Genomic DNA, 20,039 nt, shown 5'->3' on the forward strand with positions numbered 1-20,039 from the left:
TAACCACATGTCAACAAGGATTAGTTCCTGTGAAAACAGATAGGAAAGAACTGTGCACCTCTGCATAGAGAGTCCAACTGAGAATATGATCTCAACGAAACATTAGCCTGCACTGAAGAGGGCAGCAACAGAAGCTGAGAAAGAACAGAAAGGCAAACACAAAGCAGAACGTAGACTGGACTTAGTGTATTGCACCAAGGCAAAGGAGTCTGCGAAAGGCTTCAGGTCCTGATGCATGATGGTGGAGCAGGACCTAGGCTGGGGTGATAGTGCTGTGCAGAAAATTGAGAAATTTTACACATGTATCAACAATTGTACTTACTGTATGGCTCAAAAACCAAATACATCCACCAAAAAAGAAAAGTTACTGAAATCGAAAGCTAGTTTTCTACTTAAATCTTTATTTTACAAGACTTATTTTTCACATCATGGGGAGGAGCTCAACCATTTTTGAGCAATTAAGTCTTGAATCAAGGCAGACAACATTAAAACTCCACTTAGAAAAATAAATGCACCTGGGAGCAGAATTCACATTCTCCCCTGGGTGCTAGCTGACTTATTCCATGAACGATATTGATATTTTCACACCCTAGTCCAATGCTACTAACACGGTCTGCAGCAAATGCCAAGAGTCATATCTACCAGAGCATAGCCATGTGTAGGACATGGCCATCACTTGAATGTAAAGGAAAACATGACAGAAACTTGTTTTCCTTGTTCTCTGAACTCTTAGTGGGAAAAGTGGTATGACCTAGACAATAAATTTAATTCCTCTTTAAAATAGGGACATAATAATTTTAAGTCACACGCAAACTAAAAAATATATGTATTTTTTGTAAAAACACAACATTTCTCAATCAAACTCACCGGGGTCAACTAATCTTCGTTTGCATCCACTCTCCAGAAAGTAAAAGAAAAAATTCAGATTTAGCAATATCAGAGATCAAATAAATTCTAGCTCATTCTGTGGCTTAACAATTCCACTTAGAGGAAGCTTCTACTCCTCAGTGCATGAACCTGACCCAAGAATAAAAATTTAGAAGATAGCAATTTACAGTCATACACCTGTCCTTTCTCTCATTTATGCACAAATCCCTTAAGCTTCTGCTTTAAAAAGTAGCTACTTGTGTGAACAGTGAGACAGCAGGGTAGTTACTGCTACAGGCTTTATGCACGAGACTCTAGGAGGCTTAGTCCTCAGCAGCACCATAAGGCAGAGCAGAACAGTCCTCTGTTAAAACAAACAAACAAACAAATAGAATTTAAAGTAGCTCCTTGTGGTCTGGGAGGTGACTCAGGAGGTAAAGTGCTGAACTGTCAAGCTTGAGCTCCTGAGTTAGACCCCAGCAACACATGAGAGTAATGTTCTGGTTTTCTCTTGTCCTCTCTTCCTTATAAATAAGTATATAGTTTTTAAATTAGCTACTTATTTGCATCCAAGTTACCATATCAACAGGCTCTGAAAGATACCCCCAAGCATGTTCTTCTGTACTAGCTTTTATGCTCAACCACTTGTTCCACACAATTTATTGACAGAAAGGAAGATAGGCAGGGAGAGATGGAGGGAGAAGGAGGAAAAAAAAAAAAAAAAAGCTATGAGTACAAAAAAGAGGATAAAGTGATATATACAATGAAAAGGTTGGACTGAACAAATAAACTACCAAGGACAATTATTCATCTAAATCAATCCCTCAGGAAGAATCCCTCAAGTTTCTTACCTGTAAAGTGCATTAAACAACAAAGCTTGACTTAGGTGAAGCTGCTGCTCCCTGGAGTACAATTTTGGATTTCTATCTTTTCATACTTACACTATGCTGTAATGCTTCCATGAATTCTTCATGGACAAAATCTTCTAACAGTAAGGAAACCCACACTGCCTCAAATAAAACTCTATTTTTGTGGGGAAATTTCATTTAAATGCATTGAAAGACAAACCACTTTCTTATACTCAAGTCTCTGTGAGCCCATCTTATTCTAGACAATGACAAACAGAAAGAATCAGAATATAGATTTTTTTTAAGCTTAGGTTAATGCCTGTGAATTCAGGTGGCGTTATTAGTCAAAGTGTGTTTAGTAAAGTTATTCAGAACATTCAGTTACACAGTTTTAAGCGTATTCATTCCAAAGAGCTTTTCTATAAGAGAAAACTCAACATTCAATGCCAAAGTCAGTACTTAAAGGTTTGACATCTACAACATCATCAAAATACTGGTGTTGTATTCAGAATTCCTACAAAGCTCTAAGAGGTTTGAAAGGGAGACCCTGTAGCAGAGCTCTTCTTTCTACATTTTGCACATTATGTACCTCCAAAGCCAAGGCTGTCTTGTCGTAGGCATTAGGGACTCGCTTCTGGATTACCCTGGCATAAATGGGCCCATTCTGGAGGTTAGGGAGCGGAGTGTTGACGCTGGGTTGGGCATAGGGCCCAGGCTCCGGCCCACCCAGTGGCTGTGGGTGGGAACCCTCCTGGTTACCTCCAATCAGAGCCGGTACTGAGGCGGAGGCAGGTCTAAACTTCTCCACATAAGGGACTGGAATCATCCCCCTCTTGCCTTCGCTGTCCTCTGCATTCCACCACTGCTCTTCAGGTTTATCCCGGATTCTCAGGATGTCTCCTTTCTTAAAGGGGAGATCTTCTTCATCATTCCCATTAAAGTCAAAGAGGGCTCGAACAAACTCTGCCTCTTCCTGCCTGTGAATCACTCCACTACCCTGCCTGGATCTGGAAACTGGTTCTATCAATGTTGTAGTGTCCAAATAATGTATTTTGTAGAATTCCAGTAAAGCAGGCAATGAATCAAACTCTTGATCTCCTATTCGGAGTCTGGAGGGGCATATTCCTGGAAAAAAACAAAACAAAGTATTATTTAAAGATGTACAGATAAAATACAGACTAAGTATTTCCTACAAATAATTTAGTCAACACTTAATTAGAAAAAAACCTTGTAGTCTGGGAGGTGGCACAATGGATAAAGTATCGGACTCTCAAGCATGAGGTCCTGAGTTCAATTCCTGGCAGCACATGCACCAGGGTGATGCCTGGTTCTTTCTCTCTCCTCCTATGTTTCTCATTAATAAATAAATAAAATCTTAAAAAAAAAAAAAAGGTCTGTTGTCAGAAAAATCCCTCCTCACCTACTTCCTATTACAGTTCTCTCACTCACTTCGAAGCTATCCTCATCAAAGCAAGGACTGCAAAAGCTGAATAAGGGCAAGAGACTGGCATACTTTAACGATGACTCTTTAGTCCCTATCAGGCCACCCCATCAGCTGGGGCCCTATTCAGGGAGTCATGAGATTCCCAAACAGACATGATGGGCCTACATCTCGAATAAATCCCTCTCTCCATTGTTATCGGTCATTCCAATCAGGAACAACACAATAGGCCCCTTTATGGTCCCCCATAGGACCTTGCCCTCAACTTGGATCAACAATGGTAGAGAATGTTCCATCCTCCGAAGGGAGGCTAGACTATATATACTCTATGCTACACCTGAGGAAGATGGGTCCTGATATTGGGGCAGCTTGGAATGTTCCTACTCATGACCACAGAATGTGAGCTCAGATCTACAGGGATGCAGAGGTCACATAGGCTCCTAAGTTGAATATGGGCCCCAGATCACATCAAATCGATGGGGTTTACAATCAACAATATTTATACATCTTCCCCATATCTGGGAGCTACTCTTTTCTCTGATCCAGCTTTCTGGTCCTTCTGCCAGCCATTACATCACCTCCCTGGACAATAATTAGGATCCACCTGTATATCAGATTTCAGGCTCAGGCAAAAAAAAAAAAAAAACACACCACTAGTATAGCCACTGGCCCTTTGGAATATAACTAAAATATGCCTACTAGCTATCTACAAAATGGAGGGGCCCCCAACTCTTCATCTGCATTATTCCAGCCTTTAGGTCCACAATTGGTCAACAATTTGTTTGGCTTTGTATGTTAACTCTATTTTCAACCACCAGGTTCCAGATGCTAGCATGATGCCAACCAGACTTCCCTGGACAGACAACCACACCAATGTGTCCTGGAGATCTGCTTCCCCAAAGCCCTTCCCCAGTAGGGAAAAAGAGAGACAGGCTGGGAGTACGGATCGACCTGTCAACACCCATGTTCAGCAGTGAAGCAATTACAGAAGCCTTCCACCTCTGCACCCCATAATGACCTTGGGTCCATACTCTCGGGGGTTAAAGAATAGGAAAGCTAGGGCAACAAAAGGGAAAATAAAGAATTAAAATTAAAAAAAAAAAAAAGAATAGGAAAGCTGGGAGTCGGGTGGTAGTGCAGTGGGTTAAGTGCACATGGCGCAAAGTGCAAGGACCGGCATAAGGATCCCAGCTCCCCAGCTGCAGGGGAGTCGCTTCACAGGTAGTGAAGCAGGTCTGCAGGTGTCTATCTTTCTCTCCCCTCTGTCTTCCCTACTCTCTCCATTTCTCTCCGTCCTATCCAGCAACAACATCAATAACAACTACAACAATTAAACAACAAGGACAACAAAAGGGAATAAGTAATTATTTAAAAAAAAAGAATAAGAAAGCTATCAGGGGAGGGGATAGGATACAGAATTCTGGTGGTGGAAATTGTGTGAAGTTGTACCCCTCTTATCCTATGGTTTTGTCAATGTTTGCTTTCTATAAATAAAAAAATTAAAAAAAAGAAAATCCCTTCTTGTAACAGTAAACTGAAACGTTCCCTATGAAATGTCTATCGCTGGAGCAGAGGAGGATTAGGCCACTAAGACTGCTAAACACTGGCTTATGGTGGTAGGAGGGACTGAACCTGGAACCTTCTATGCCTCAGGCATGAAAGTCTTCTTGCATAACCATTATACATTCCCCCCTGACCTCATTCTTTTTTTCTTTGCTGGACTTCAGAGTCTGCATTCCATCTATCCTGAAGGCTGTTTTGTTTAAAAAAAGTAAAAAGGAGGTGGCTGTGGTAGATAGCATAAAGGTTAAGGCAAAGAGACTCTCAAGCCTGAGGCTCCAGTCTCAGGTTCCATGCCCCACACCACCATAAAGAGACCTGAGTAGTGCTCTGGTTAAAAAAAAAAAGTCATAGTCATAGTGACTAATATTATAGAATTCAGACACAAGTTCCAAAACCAAGAGGGAGGTGCTACTGCACTGGAGAGAGCTCTATCTCTCCCTCTGTATGAAAAAGTAGTCTGGTGGTCCGGGAGGTGGCACAGTGGACAAAGCATTGGACTCTCAAGCATGAGGTCCTGGGTTTAATCCCCAGCAGCACATGTACCAGAGTGATATCTGGTTCTTTCTCTCTCCTCCTATCTTTCTCATGAATAAATAAATATTTAAAACAAAACAAAAAAAAGAAAGAAAAAGAAAAAGTAGTCTGGAGCAGAGAGACCACAGGGAATAGATCAGGCTCTTCCAGGCAATAAATAAATAAATAAATCTGCTGGGGGAAAAGTGGTGCTCTGGATTCTTTTTTGTGAAACAATCTCACATGAAATAAAATTTTAAAATGTGGGAGCTGGGCAGTAGTGCAGGTGGCGCAAAGTGCAAGGATTGACTAAGGGTCCTGGTTTGAGCCCCCGACTCCCCACCTGCATAGGAGTCACTTCACAGGCGGTGAAGCAGGTCTGCAGGTGTCTATCTTTCTCTCCCTCTCTCTGTCTTCCCTTCCTCTCTCCATTTCTCTCTGTCCTATCTAACAACAACAACATCAGTAACAACAAAAATAACTACAACAATAAAAAGACAAGGGCAACAAAAGGGAAAATAAATAAAATTACCAAAAAATGTTTTTAAAAAATTTTTAAATGAGCAGGGAGGTAGGGCAGTAGCACAGTGGGTTAAGCATACATGGTCTGGTTCTTTCTCTTTCTTCCTATCTTTCTCATAAATAAATAAAATCTTTAAAAAAATGCTTTGTAATGTGAACTGGGCACACTATTATTTTGTATTATTTTGGAAGGGAGCAGGAAGTTGCGAATCCCAAGACATACAAAAAAATACAAGCAAAACAACAAGCAAAATCATCAACATTACATTATTTTAATTTTTCTAGTGACTGGGCAGTGGTACACCTGGTTAAGTGCACAAAGACCGGGGTTCATGCCCCCAGCCCCACCTGCAAGCGGAAGATTCACAAGTGGTGAAGCAATGGGGCAGGTGTCTGTCTCTCTCCTTCTCTATCTCACTTACCTCTAAATTTCTCTGTCCTATCAAATAAAATAAAGTTAAAATATTAAAAATAATTATCTATAAAAATTATTTTTCCAGGAGTTGGGCAGTAGCACAGTGGGTCACTAAGTTCACATGGTGCAAAGTACAAGGAACTGTTAAGGATCCCGGTTCGAGACCCCAGCTCTCCTCCTGCAGGGGAGTCACTTCACAAGCGGAGAAGTAGGTCTCCAGGTGTCTGTCTTTCTCTCCCCGTCTTTCCCTCCTCTCTCCATTTCTCTCTGAGGAATCCAACAACGACATCAATAACAACAATAAAACAAGGGTAACAAAAGAGAATAAATAATGCCATCAATAACAATAAAACAAGGGCAACAAATGAGAATAAATATTAAAAAACTATTTTTCTACTGACACTAATAACTCCACAGAGAAATTCCTGTTTGTGTACTGCTGGAGAAGTTAGGTATGTGAAAGGATCAAGTATCTCTGATCCAAACTCAAGAAGGGTAGGGAAGAGAACAGAATATGAGTTCCAGGTAACAGCAACTACACCACAGTTATGTGTTTTAATTCCCTTTTCCAAGTTCATCTCCCTCCGACCACAAACAGCCAAAGGAAAGAAATAGGACAGCAGGGAATCCAGCGTTAGTGCAGTGGATTAAGCATATGTGGCACGAAGTGCAAGGACCAGCGTAAGGATCCTGGTTCGAGCCCCCAGCTCCACACCTGCAGGGGAGTCACTTCACAAACGGTGAAGCAGGTCTGCAGGTGTCTATCTTTCTCTCCCCTCTCCATTTCTCTTTGTCCTATCTAATAGTAATAACTACAACAATGAAAAACAAGGGCAACAAAAGGGAAATAAGTATTAAAAAGTAATAATAATAATAATAATAAAACAGTAGGGGGTCGGGCGGTGGTGCAGTGGGTTAAGTGCATGTGGCGCAAAGCGCAGGGACCAGCTTAAGGATCCCGGTTCGAGCCCCCGGCTCCCCACCTGCAGGGGAGTCGCTTCACAGGGTGGTGGAGCAGGTCTGCAGGTGTCTATCTTTCTCTCCCCCGTCTTCCCCTCCTCCCTCCATTTCTCTCTGTCCTGTCCAACAACAACATCAACAATGGCAATAATAATAACCACAACGAGGCTATAACAACAAAGGCAACAAAAAGGGGGAAAAAATGGCCTCCAGGATCAGTGGATTCATGGTGCAGGCACCTAGCCCAGCAATAACCCTGGAGGGAAAAAAAGAAAAAAACTAAGACAGTAAAGGAAGGAGATACATTAGGCAGTCTAGAGCTAGAACCAACAAATGGGTTCTCAAAGGTAGGACTTAGAAAACTTAGCTTTTTCTGTTTTTTAACAGAGCACTGCTCAGCTCTGGCTTATGGTGGTGTGGGGGACTGAACATGGGACTTTGGAGCCTCAGGCATGAGAGTCTGTTTGATAACCATTATGGAATCTCCCCTGTTCCTTATGTTGATTTTTAATTTGTTGGTTCATAACTACACATTCAGAATTAAAGTAGGCTTGATATAGAACAAGTGAGTTAGGACAGAGGGTAGTAGCATAATTGTTATGCAGACTCTCTTGCCTGAGGCTCCAAAATCCCAGGTTCAGTCCCCCACACCACCATTTGCAGAGATAAGCAGTGCTCTGGTGTTTCTGTCTCTCTCTGAATCTTTCTCAAAAATAAATATTTAAAAAAAGAAAAATGGAATGACCTTCTGAGGTCCTGAATTAAAAAAACTTAAGTAGATATACACTTTGATTTCTGTACATGCTCAATTCATTACTTCTGAGCATCAGCCCTCAGATTTCAAGTTTTTACAGTGTAGATGTATTTGGGCCTTTCAGATATGATCGATTTTTTTTCTGAAACAAAATGTACACTCAGAAAATGAAATCTATGATTATTATTGTTATCATAGTATGGTTTTAATTTATATTTCTCTATAAGTGAATTGGAGCATTTCTTGCTATTATAGAATAAGACAGAATAGATAATACAACAATAACAACAACAAAAACAAGGGCAACAAAAAGGAATAAATATTTGGAAAAAAAGAATAGATACTGACATAGAATAAGACACAGACTTATATGATTATTTGTCTAGAATTTTTAAATTTATTCCCTTTTGTTGTCCTCGTTGTACTGTAGTTATTGTTGTTAATGTCATCGTTGTTGAATAGGACAGGAAGAGGAGGGGGAGACCGAGAGGGGGAGAGAAAGATAGACACCTACAGACCTGCTTCACCGCCTGTGAAGCGACTCCCCTGTAAGTGCGGAGCTTGAACCCGGATCCTTATGCCGGTCCTTGTGCTTTGCGCTATGTGTGTTTAACCCACTGCACTACTGCCCAACTCCCTTGTCTAGAATTTTATACATTTAGATAAATAATATTACCCATTTGTGTCATCTAATCCTTTTTTGTTGTTTTTAATTTCTTTATTGGGGAATTAATATCTTACAGTCGACAGTAAATACTGTTACAAGTATAGTTTTTACTTGAAAGTTTTAAGATTTTATTTTATTTCAATTTTTTAAAATATTTTATTTACTAACAAGAAAGACAAGAGAAGAGAAATAACCAGACATCACTCTAGTACATGTGCTGCCGGGGATTGAGCTTAGGACCTCATGCTTGAGAGTCCAATGCTTTATCCACTGGGCCACCTCCCAGATCAGTAAGATTATATTTATTAATGAGAAGAGAGAAAGAGAGTGAGGCATCATTTAGGAAGGTAGCATAATGGTTAAGCAAATGACTCTATACTGGAGGCTTGAAGGTTCTAGGTTCAATCCCCCAACACCACCATAAGCCAGAGCTGAGCAGTGCTCTGGTCTCCCTCTTTCATTAAAAATATACAGACAGGAACAGAATGGTACACTTGAGAGAGTGTACATATTACAATGTGCAGTCCCCCACCTGGAGGAGGAAGAGTTCTGAGACAGGTCAAGTCCCCATTAGCATAGACAGCAGCAACAGCTTCAAGCAACAAAAACAAAGAAGCTGAGTGATAAGCAATTCCACAGGGTCTCCAGAGAAGTGGTTTGGCCTGGTAACAGGAACCTTGAAGAGGCAGCACAGTCATCACCCTAAGTCCACCTGGCCCTCCCCATGGGACAAGCTTTTCTGCTCCCCTCATTCACTTGGCAATATAGCAAGGAGACTGCATTGAGCAGGCAACAGCAAGAACCAGTCTATACCCATGCACAGCACCTGCGGTCCAGTCACATGCACAATCCTACAACTTTTTTTTTGTTGTTTCCTTTCGATTTCAAAGAGATAGACACACAGAAGACACTGCTCCAACATCTGTGGGGTCACCTTCAGTGCTGGTGCTTGGACCCACGGTCTCATGCACATGTGATACTGTTGAGTCTACTCCCCAATTTTTTAAATTTTAATTTTTTTATATTTTATGTATTTATTTTTCCCTTTTGTTGCCCTTGTTGCAATTTTTTAAATTTTACATTCAGAAAGAGAAGTACCAAAGTACCACTCCCCATTCATGGAATTCCACCCATTTTTCTGGTCCATGATAGTCCCATGTAGTGCTGGAGACTGAACCCAGGGTCCTCATAAATGAAGTATGCACTGTAGCACTGAGCTACCTCATGGCCATCACAGTCACCCTTCTCACTTTGTTTTGTTTTTTTCTAGATTAACTTTCTAGATTAAGGGGTCGGGCGGTAGCACAGTGGGAAAAGCGCACGTGGCGCAAACCAGCGTGGTTCGAGCCCCCGGCTCCCCACCTGCAGGGGAGTCGCTTCACAGGTGGTGAAGCAGGTCTGCAGGTGTCTATCTCTCCCCCTCTCTCTCCATTTCTTTCTTTTCTATCCAACAACAATGACATAATAACAATGATAATAATAACCACAATGGTAAAACAACCAGGGTAACAAAAAAAGGGGGGGGTAAATGGCCTCCAGGAGCAGTGGATAAAAAATAAATAAATAAAGACAGAGAAATGAAACCACGGCAACAAAGCTTCCTTCTGTGTCAAGGGGGCGGGTCACCCACAAGGCAAAGAAGCCATCTGGTGGGTCCCTTCCATACTTCATCGGATACACTATATCCTACCACCCTTTTTACTCCCTCAGACATATTTATCAACGCTCACCACCCTAGACAATGCATACCTATAAACCTCTCACAGCTTAGAATATTCTACTTTGGTGGTCCAGGAGGTGCCACAATGATAAAGCTTTGGAGTCTCAAGCATGAGGTAGCAAGTTCAATCCCGGGCAGCACATGTGCCAGAGTGATGTCTGGTTCTTTCCCTCTCCTATCTTTCTCATAAATAAAACCTTCAAAAAAAAAAAAAAGAAAAAGAATATTCTGCTTTGGGGGCCAGGTGGTGGCACACCTGGTTGAGCGCACGTTACAGTGCACAAGGACCCAGGTTAGAGGCCCAGATCCCCACCTGCAGGGGGAAAGCTTCACAAGTGAAGCAGGGCTGCAGGTGTCTGTCTCTCTCTCTCTCTCATCCCCTTCTCCCTTGATTTCTGGCTGTCTCTATCCAATAAATAAATAAATAAATAAAAATGTTAAATTTGGTTATATTTATTTTCCCTTTTGTTGCCCTTGTTTTTTACTGTTGTAGTTACTATTGTTGCTGTTATTGAAGTCGTTGTTGTTGGATAGGACAGAGAGAAATGGAGAGACGGGGAAGACAGAGAGGGGAAGAGAAAGATAGACACCTGCAGACCTGCTTCACCGCCTGTGAAGCGACTCCCCTGCAGGTGGGGCTCAACTGGGATCCTTAGGCTGGTCCTTGCACTTTGTGCCACGTGCACTTACTTAACCCAATGCACACCCGCCCGACTCCCAATAATTAAAAAAATTTTTAAAAGAATATTCTACTTTGCTTTAGATCCTCCCCTGACCCTGTTATGTTCATAAGGCTCATGTATGCAGGTAACAAGTGAAGAAATACTCCAATTCACTTATGATTAGAGAAATGCAAATCAAAACTACACTAAGATTTCACCTCAAATCTCTAAGAATGACCTACATCAACATAACAGGAAATGATAGGTGTTAGGGAGATTGTGAAGAAAAGGGAACTCTGTTATACTGCCGGAGGGAATGTAAAAAGAGGCAGCCTCTTTGGAAAACTGTAGGGAGAGTCAAGTAAAAATGGAATTACCTGAGGGTCGGGTGATAGTGTAGCACACATGGCGCTAAGCGCAAGGAGCAGCACGAGGATCCCAGTTCAAGCCCTCAGCTCCCTACCTGCAGGGGGGGTCGTTTCACAAACGGTGAAGCAGGTCTGCAAGTGTCTATCTTTCTCTCCCGTCTTCCCCATCTCTCCATTTCTCTGTCCTATCCAACAACAACGACGACAACAATAAAACAAGGGCAACAAAAGGGAATCAATATTTTTTTTAAAAAAGTGTTGGACTCTCAAGCATGAGGACCTAAATTCAATCCCTAGCAGATGTACCGAAATGATGTCTGGTTCTTTCTCTCTCTCCTCCTAATATTAATAAATAAATAAATAAAATCTGTAATAAAAAAAAAAAAAGTCAAGCAGTAGAGCAGCATGTTAAGCACAAGTGGTGCGAAGCACAAGGACCAGTGTAAGCATCCCAGTTCAAGCACCCGGTTCCCCACCTGCAGGGGAGTCGCTTTACAGGCGGTGAAGCAGGTCTGCTAATGTCTATCTTTCTCTCTCCCTGTCTTCCCCTCCTCTCCATTTCTCTCTGTCCTAACAACGACATCATCATCAACAACAATAACAACTACAACAATAAGAAAAACAAGGGTGGGGGTCGGGCGGTGGCGCAGTGGGTTAAGCACATGTGGCGCAAAGCGCAGGGACCGGCGTAAGGATCCCGGTTCGAGCCCCCGGCTCCCCACCTGCAGGGGAGTCGCTTCACAGGCGGTGAAACAGGTCTGCAGGTGTCTGTCTTTCTCTCCCCTTCTCTGTCTTCCCCTCCTCTCTCCATTTCTCTCTGTCCTATCCAACAACGAATTGCGTCAACAAGGGCAATAATAATAACCACAACGAAGCTACAACAAGGACAACAAAAGGGGGGGGGAAATGGCCTCCAGGAGCGGTGGATTCATGGTGCAGGCACCGAGCCCAGCAATAACCCTGGAGGAAAAAAAAAAAAAAAAGAAAAAAAACCAAGGGCAACAAAAGGGAAATAAATATAAAGGGAAAAAAATAAAGAAAGGCAGGAAGGCAGGAAAAGAAAAGAAACGAAACGAAACGGGTCGGGCGGTGGCGCAGTGGGTTAACTACATGTGGCGCAAAGCGCAAGGACCGGCGTAAGGATCCCGGTTCGAGCCCCCGGCTCCCCACCTGCAGGGGAGTCGCTTCACAGGCGGTGAAGCAGGTCTGCAGGTGTCTGTCTTTCTCTCCCCTCTCTCTCTGTCTTCCCCTCCTCTCTCCATTTCTCTCTGTCCTATCCAACAACAAAGCAACGCCAACAATGGCAATAATAACCGCAAGGAGGCTGCAACAACTAGGGCAACAAAAAGGGGGAAAAATGGCCTCCAGGAGCGGTGGATTCATGGTGCAGGCACCGAGCCCAGCAATAACCCTGGAGGGAAAAAAAGAAAAGAAAAGGAAAAGAAAAGAGTGGGGGTGATAGCATAATGGTTATGCAAACAGACTCTCATGCCTGAGGCTCCTAAGTCCCAGGTTCAATCCCCCACCCCACCATAAGCCAGAGCTGAGCAGTGCTCTGGTGTTTGTTTCTCTGTGTGTCTCTCTCTCTGCATCTCTCTCAAAAATAAAAAAAATAATTAAAAAAAAAAAAGAAAAGTGGAGAACAGGCAGTAGCACCAAGTTAAGTCCACATGGTGCAAAGTGCAAAGACCTGAGTAAGGATCCTGGTTCGAGCCTCCGGCTCCACACCTGCAGGGGAGTCGGTTCACTGGCAGTGAAGCAGGTTTTCAGGTCTTTCTTTCCCTTTCTGTGTCTTCCCCTCCTCTCGATTTCTCTCTGTCCTATTCAACAATAACAACAATGCTAATAACAACAATAAACAAGGTCAACAAAAAGTAGGGGAAGGAAGGATATAAGGAAGGAAGGAAGGGGTTTGACAGAAAGGAATCAAGTCAGGGTTGTGTGGTGGTGCACCTGGTTGAACACACGTTACAATGCGCAAGGACCCAGGTTCAAGTACCCAGTCCCCACCTACCCGGGAAAGCTTCATGAGTGGTGAAGCAGAGCTTCTGTCTCTCTTCTTCTGTATCCTCCCCCTTCCCTCTTGATTTCTGGCTGTCTCTATCCAATAAATAATGATAATAAAAAAAATTTTTTTAAAAAGGAAAGGAATAAAGTCAGTTTTCAAGTCAGAATTTCTAGGTTGAAATTCTAATTCAATCATTCACTAGCTGTGTGACCTTTGGGCAAGTTACTAAACTGTTTATACATCTATAAAATGGAAACATTTTAATAAATGAAGATTACAAGTTGTTACAGATAGTAAAATAAGGTTAAACACTTGGCAAAGTGCATGAGTAACTAGTCAACAAATACTAGCTAATGATATGCCTTCTTTTATTCCTCGCTGGGCCTTTACCATTCCATGTCAACTTTTCCAGACAGAAGGGCAGAGTCAAACAGAGACAGGCACCAGAGCATTGAAGCTTCCTTCAGTGCAGTTGGGAAGGGACTGCAGTCTAGGCTATGCCCATTACAGAGCAAATGCACTTTACAAGTGAGCTAGCTACCTGGAACTAGTATGCCTTTTAAAGTAAAACCCAAATTCTTCTGTGATATTATAAAAGAAAATACTGAATAAAGTGAAAAATTAATATTGCACCAAAGTAAAAGACTCTGGGGTTGGTGGGTGGGGAGAATGCAGGTCCATGAAGGATGATGGGGACCTAGTGGGGGTTGTATTGTTATATGGGAAACTGAGGAATGTTATGCATGTACGAACTATTGTATTTACTGTTGAATGTAAAACATTAATTTCCCAATAAAGAAATAAAAAAAAGAAAGAAAACTCAGTAACAATAAATAAAAGAATGTTCTCAATGAGGAAGGAAGAGAGCAAAGATTTAAGTAGCTTTCATGAATCAACTACCCTTTGTGGAAAATAATTCCCACAATGCCCATGTACTTTCTGCACCCCATCCACAATCTCTGGCACTCTTTACCTTCTCTAAGGAGCCATGGATCTGCACTCTTATCTGTTACGAAAAGGTGGGGCTCAAGATCAAGGTAAGCACTGAGACATTGGTCATAATGCCAAGATATGGAAAAAGTTCAAGCTAATAGACCTGTCATCTCCAAAATTTGCAGCCATCAAAACACATATGCAAGTGGCTGAGAAGGTGGCAGAATAAATGTGAGGTCCCAAGTTTGCTATTCATAAACATAAACATTGTTCATAAACATAAAACTAAAAAACAAACAAAAAACCACATACTTAATTGGGAGGCTGGGTAGTAGCACATCAGTTAAACATACATATTAACAAGTACAAGGACCCAGGTTTGAGCCCCAGCTCCCCACCTGTAGGGGAGATGCCCCAGGAGTGGTGAAACAGGTCTGCAGGTGTCTTTCTTCTTCCCTCTCTACTCCCTTTCCTCTCTCAATTTCTCTGTCCTAATTAATAAAAGTTATCTATGTAACTATATGACAGGAAAAAATGGTCTCTGGGAACATTGGATTGCTAGCGCCAGCAAGGAGCCCCAGCAATAATTCTGGTGGCAACAACAACATAACAATTGAAAGGTTAAGAACTGAGTTTTGGGAGTCTGGCTGTAGCGCAGCGGGTTAAGCGCAGGTGGCGCAAAGCACAAGGACCGGCATAAGGATCCCGGTTCGAACCCCGGCTCCCCACCTGCAGGGGAGTCGCTTCACAGGCGGTGAAGCAGGTCTGCAGGTGTCTATCTTTCTCTCCTCCTCTCTGTCTTCCCCTCCTCTCTCCATTTCTCTCTGTCCTATCCAACAACGACAACAACAATAATAACTACAACAATAAAACAACAAGGGCAACAAAAGGGAATAAATAAATAAAATAAATATTAAAAAAAAAAAAAGAACTGAGTTTTGTGGTCCGGGAGGTGGCGTAGTGGAAAGACCACTGGACTCTCAAAGCCTGAGGTCCTGAGTTCAATCCCTGGCAGCACATGTACCAGAGTGATGTCTGGTTCTTTCTCTCTCTCATGAATAAATACACAAGTTCTTTAAAAAAAAAAAAAAATTGAGTTTCAAGGGGCTGGATGGTGGCGCACCTGGACGACTGCATACACTACAGTGTATAAGGACCCAGGTTTGTGCCCCCCCGCCCCACTTGCAGGGGAAAGTTTCTTGAGTGGTGAAGCAGTGCTGCAGTTGTCTCTGTGTCTCTCTCTTACCTCTTGATTTCTGGCTGTCTCTATCCAATAAAGGGGCCGGGCAGTAGAGCAGCGGGTTAAGCGCACATGGCACAAAGAGCAAGGACTGGCCTAAAAGTTCCCATTTCGAGACCCCAGGGTGGTTGCTTCAAAGCAGTCTGCCCATGTCTTTCTTTCTCTGCTTGTGTCTTTTTTTTTTAATTATTATTGTCTTTATTTATTGGATAGAGAGAAACAGGCAGAAATTGATAAGGTAGGGGAGATGGAGAGGGAGAAAGAGAGACACCTACAGCCCTACTTCGCCACTTGCAAAGCTTTCCCTCTGCAGGTGGGGACCGGGGGCTTGAACCCGGGTCCTAGAGCACTATAACATGTGTGCTCAACCAGGTGTGCCACCACCCGGTCCCCTCTGCTCGTGTCTTCTTTCTGTCTTATCATCCTCTCCCGATTTCTCTCTGTCCTATCCAATGAGGGCAATACTAGTAACAACAATGAAAAAAAGGGCAACAATAGGGGAAAAAATGGCCTCCAGGAGCAGTGGATTCCTAGTGCAGGCAACAAGCCCCAGCGATAACCCTGTGGAGGCAAAAAAATAAAGGTTATTGTAAAAAAAAAAAAAGACTTTCAGTGGTCCAGGAGTTGGAACAGTGCATAAAGCACTGAACTCTTAAGTATGAGGTCCCAAGTTCAATCCCCAGCAGCACATGTACCAGAGGATGTCTGTTTTTTTCCTCTCTCTCTCCACCTGTCTTCGTCATAAATAAAATCTTAAAAAAAAAAAAAGGGGGGGGGAGTCGGGCGTAGGGTTAAGCGCAGGTGGCACAAAGCACAAAGATCCGCATAAGGATCCCGGTTCAAGCCCCCGGCTCCCCACCTGCAGGGAAGCCGCTTCACAGGTGGTGAAGGTCTGCAGGTGTCTATCTTTCTCTGCCCCTCTGTCTTCCCCTCCTCTCTCCATTTCTCTCTGTCCTATCCAACAACGACAGCAATAACAACAACAACGATAAACAAGGGCAACAAAAGGGAAAATAAATTAATTAATTTAAAAAAAAAAAAAAAAAGGAAGAACTGAGTTTCAGGGGCAAGTTGGTGGTGCACCTGACTGACTGCACACATTATAGTGCACAAGAACCTGGGTTCACAAGTGGTGAAGCAGGCCTGCAGGTGTCTGTCTCTTTTTTTCATTTTTAAAGGATTGTACTTATTTATTGATGAGAAAGACAGTAGGACAGAGAGACGAACCAGACATCACTCTGGTATATGTTCTGCCAGGGCTCGAACTCAGGACCTCACGCTTGAGAGTCTAGTGCTTTATCCACTGCACCACCTCCCGAACCACTGTCTCTTTATCTCCTGCCTCCCTTCTCATTTCTCAGTCTCTAATAAATAAATAAACTTAAAAAAATAAAAATAAAGGGAGTCGGGCGGTAGCTCAGCGGGTTAAGTGCACATGGCGCGAAGTGCAAGGACCGGCATAAGGATCCCAGTTCATAAGGATCCCGGTTCACGCCCCCGGCTCCCCACCTCCAGGGGAGTCGCTTCACAGGCGGTGAAGCAGGTCTGCAGGTGTCTTTCTCTCCCCCTCTTTGTCTTCCCCTCCTCTCTCCATTTCTCTGTCCTATCCAACAACGACATCAATAACAACAATAATAACTACAATAACAACAAAAACAAGGGCAACAAAAGGGAAAAATAAATAAAAATTTTTAAATAAATTAAAAAAGACTGACAATGATTGAGTACCAGATAAAATTAAAGCTCCATTCACATTTAGGGAAAGAGCAGTTTCCACCGGTTTGTTTCTAGTTCTTGTCCTGGGGGTGGTGGTGGGGGGGTGTCCCTCATTTAAAAACCTTGACTAACAGAACCCGCTACTTGTGGGCGACAGTCTCTGTCTCTAGACTCTCAACTCTCCCGGCAGCAGCCGAGCACCCACTTATTCTGCGCTGGCCGTACAGGCTTTTCCCTCTTATCACCAAGGCACTTAGCTCACCACCTTCATCCTGGGGGGGGGGGGGGACGGGGACGGGGACGGGACTGTAAAGTCTTTTGGAAAAATGCCCAAGAAAGGAAAAAGCTGACCGGTTTCCTGAGGGTGTCTCCGTCCCTCCCGGCCAGTATGTGTTGACTTCCTACCCAAGGCCACCAGGGGAGAGAGAGAGCGAGCGCGCGTCTGCAGCCAAGAAGGCTCTCCAAGCCTGCAGGAAATGCTTCCAGCCTAAAAAGCCACTTGTAGGATTGTCGGGTTCCCGCTGGGCACCGCTGCCAAGGGCTGGCTCCGCAGGGCCCACACCCCCCGGGCTCTTTGTCCCCACGCTGCCCGGCCCGGGCGCCAGCCCCACCCTGCAGCCCGGGCAGTTCCCCTTCCCCCGGACTGTCCTCCCGAGTCACACCCAGCCGCCTCGGTCAGCGGCTCCTCCTCCCACACGCGCTCCCGCTCCCGCTCGCCGGTGGGGCCCGGCCTGCCCGGCTCCAGCCTTCTCCCCGCGTCCCTCGTGCGGGTCGTCTGGCGGAGTCCCGGGGCCCTCAACCCCGCCCCGGGGCCTCCCGTCCCGTCTGTCCCTCACCGGGCGGAGGCTGGGCGGGAGACGGCGGCACCGAAGGGCGCGGGCCGCTGCTGTTGATGATGTAGTGGGAGACCCGCGAGTTCTCGGACACGCTGAGCACATAGTCCCCGGGGCTGGTGCTCGAGTCCCGCACCAGAAACACCCCGTGCCGCTGGCCCTGCAACATCGCCACCGCCTCCTGCCGACTCAGCCGCCCCCAGTACCAGCTACTCCGCTCTTCCGAGTCGAAGTTGCCCGCCATGGCCGCCTCCGCGCCTACACGCTGGGCCGCCGCCGCGCGCGCCCTCCAGCCCCGGCGCCCGCCGCCCAGCGGACCGGCTCGGGTCCCGGTTCACAGCAGCGCCCGAAATGGCGGCGGCGGCCGCGGGCCTTCCCCACCGGAAGTGACGCGCGCCGCGCCTCGGGGAGGATGCCGGGAAGGGGACCTCCACCCGCCATTGGGAGAAGGGCATGGGACCACTGGCGTGCGCACCGCGCATGCGGCCTCCTGGGCGTCGCGGCCGGGTGGGGACCAGGATTGCGGAGGTTGGGGAGGCGGAGTCCAGAAACGGGGGGCGGGGCAGGCAGCGCTGCGCAAAGGTTTGTGTCTGACCCTGCGGTTTTTTTCCTCCACCAGACTTCCAAGTTCCTGGAAGGCCCTGGGAGTTCTAGGTAAAGATTCCAGAAGAGTAGAACTCGATCTTTTACTGATGGTTTCTCGAGCTTCTCTGACCCTGAATCCACTAAGTTGTTTTTGTATTATTATTATTATTATTATTATTATTATTGATTTATTCAGCAGTTATCCACCACATTTTGTCCAGAGGTGCAGAGGTGGTCAAGGTTAGGCCCTGAACTCACTAAATCCACAGGCCGGTAGGAGGAACCAGGAAACTGTCCATGACAAAGGAACAGGAAGTGCAGTGACAAGGGGAGAGACAAGAAACTGTAGGAACACAGGACATGGCCCTCTAATCCAGTCCCTGAAGGGTTCCAAGAGGTGGCGTGAGTTGATGAATACTGAGTGGCGGTTGGAGAAAGGCATTCAAGACAAAGGGAACAGAATATCTGCACCAACTCAGACAAAAGTGTCTCTCAAGGGCCAGGAGATAGCTCACCTGGTAGAGCTCATACTTTTATGAGGGAGGACCCGGGTTTCAACACCCCGTCATATGGGAACACTACACAAAGGGGAAGCTTCACAGGCAGTGTCCCTTCTCTCTGTTGCTCTCTCCCTCTGTGCCTGTCACCCTGTGTGTGTGTTTATGTGCAGGTGGGGTGGCTGGGGGAGGGGGAGGATACTTCACTCCAGAAGCATTGGAATTGCTGAGGTAGGAAAGTCCAGAGAAGCCCCGGTGGCAGCAGCAATAAAAATTGCTCAAAAGTCTTCTACTGGGAGGTAGCTCACCAGGTAGAGCTCACATTTTATCATGCACAAAGACCCAGGTTCCAGCCCCTGGACAACAACATGGGAGCACTTACACCGGGGAAGCTTCATTAGTGATAGTACTGTGCTGTGGTATTTCTCTATCTCTCTCACTGTCTCTCACCAGTTAAAAGAAAAAATGGGGCAGAGGGTAGATAGCATAATGCTTACACAAACAGAATCTCATGCCTGAGGCTTTGAAGTCCCAGGTTCAATCCCCCACCCCACCATAAGCCAGAGCTGAACAGTGCTCTGGTAAAATAAATAAATAAATAAATGTAAAAAATAAATTTTAAAAAAACACAAAAAAGTAACACAACTCTACTTGGTAACATGTAAATGCACAAGTGGGCAGCCCTATCAATAATCCTAGTGGCAGGAAGAAAAAAAAAAAGCATCTATCCATATTCTTCCAAACTCTAATAAAAGTGGCATGATTTCTCTCCTTGCCTTCATAGTCATCTCTGTTTGATGGTCCATGTTCCATATCTACATCTATATTCCTGTAGCAGCCATCTTGCTGGTGCTCTGTTGGCTTACTGCCCCACGTTGCATTGCACATATGTGCCAGAACACACTTTCTTTTGCTTTTTTTTTTTTA

General features: G+C 44.6%; 1 protein-coding gene across 3 annotated transcripts in view; it reads right to left on the reverse strand.

Moving 5' to 3' along the window:
* The window catches only part of CRK (CRK proto-oncogene, adaptor protein), a 66,382-nt gene extending 47,964 nt beyond the window's left edge, over positions 1-18,418 (reverse strand). Inside the window, exons 1-2 of one of the 3 annotated variants that reach the window (XM_060204119.1) lie at positions 18,034-18,418; positions 2,475-2,840 (exon numbers count right to left, since the gene is read on the reverse strand). In XM_060204119.1, coding sequence (XP_060060102.1) covers positions 2,475-2,840; positions 18,034-18,274 — 607 coding nt within the window. In that variant the 5' untranslated portion in view covers positions 18,275-18,418. Of the gene's footprint in view, positions 1-2,304; positions 2,841-18,033 lie in introns of all 3 variants that reach the window. The other 2 variants (XM_007520414.3, XM_007520415.3) reach the window with 2 other exon arrangements.
* Between the last annotated feature and the right edge of the window lie 1,621 nt (positions 18,419-20,039).

This window comes from Erinaceus europaeus, chromosome 12 (genome assembly GCF_950295315.1).
Source record: "Erinaceus europaeus chromosome 12, mEriEur2.1, whole genome shotgun sequence".
Lineage (NCBI taxonomy): Eukaryota > Metazoa > Chordata > Mammalia > Eulipotyphla > Erinaceidae > Erinaceus > Erinaceus europaeus.